Source organism: Apaloderma vittatum, unplaced genomic scaffold (assembly GCF_000703405.1).
Source record: "Apaloderma vittatum isolate BGI_N311 unplaced genomic scaffold, ASM70340v1 scaffold40209, whole genome shotgun sequence".
In the NCBI taxonomy this organism is placed as follows: domain Eukaryota; kingdom Metazoa; phylum Chordata; class Aves; order Trogoniformes; family Trogonidae; genus Apaloderma; species Apaloderma vittatum.
In genome coordinates this window covers 1,186-1,817 of record NW_009735342.1, presented here as the reverse complement: position 1 = coordinate 1,817, position 632 = coordinate 1,186, and the positions used below count along the sequence as shown (strand labels likewise).

General features: G+C 63.0%; 1 protein-coding gene across 1 annotated transcript in view; it reads right to left on the bottom strand.

The window, feature by feature from the left end:
* Positions 1-15: 15 nt before the first annotated feature.
* LOC104279310 (signal transducer and activator of transcription 3.1-like) overlaps positions 16-632 on the bottom strand; it is a gene marked incomplete at both ends in the record, with an annotated part of 1,740 nt that continues 1,123 nt past the window's right edge. Inside the window, 2 exon segments of the mRNA XM_009876540.1 lie at positions 16-198; positions 547-632. The exon segment at positions 547-632 is cut by the window's right edge and continues 5 nt beyond it. Of these exon segments, the coding sequence (XP_009874842.1) occupies positions 16-198; positions 547-632 (269 nt within the window).

The following is a 632-nucleotide window of genomic DNA, read 5'->3' as shown; positions in this document are numbered from 1 at the left end:
CAGAGTGCTCCTGGCTCTCGGAACGGCAGTACTTCCCAAACGCCTCCTCCTTGGGGATGTCCGGGTACAGGTACACCAGGGGAGACACCAGGATGTTGGTGGCATCCATGATTTTGTAGCCCATGATGATCTCGGCAAACGACATGTTGTTCAGCTGCTGCTTGGTGTAAGGCTCCACAGACTGGATCTGCGTCTTCCCTGCACAAGAAGGCTTTTGACACGGGGCGAGGCACCCGCGCTCCTCGCGCAAGGGCAGGGCCTTCCCCCGCCCAGGAGCAGCAGGGACCAAAGGGACCTGGGGCCACGCTTCGCCTCTTGAGCACCCAGCAGAGCACGGGGCAGGATGGGGACCTGCCAGGGGGCTTCAGCGTCACAGAACGCTGCACCACAGGGGCAGGGACACCCAGGGGCAGAGCCCAGCAAAGGGCACCCAGGCTCAAAGAGTTAATCTGGGCAGAGGGGTTGTCAGGACAAGGACAAGGAGCAGGTGTCCTAGCGAGAGGGAGCCAGGAGCGACGGCTCACACCAGGCGCGAGGGCGACGTACCGCTGATGTCCTTCTCCACCCACGTGAAGGTGATGCCGCCCTCCTTGCTGCTCTCGCTGAACCGACGCAGGAAGGTTCCCGGCGGC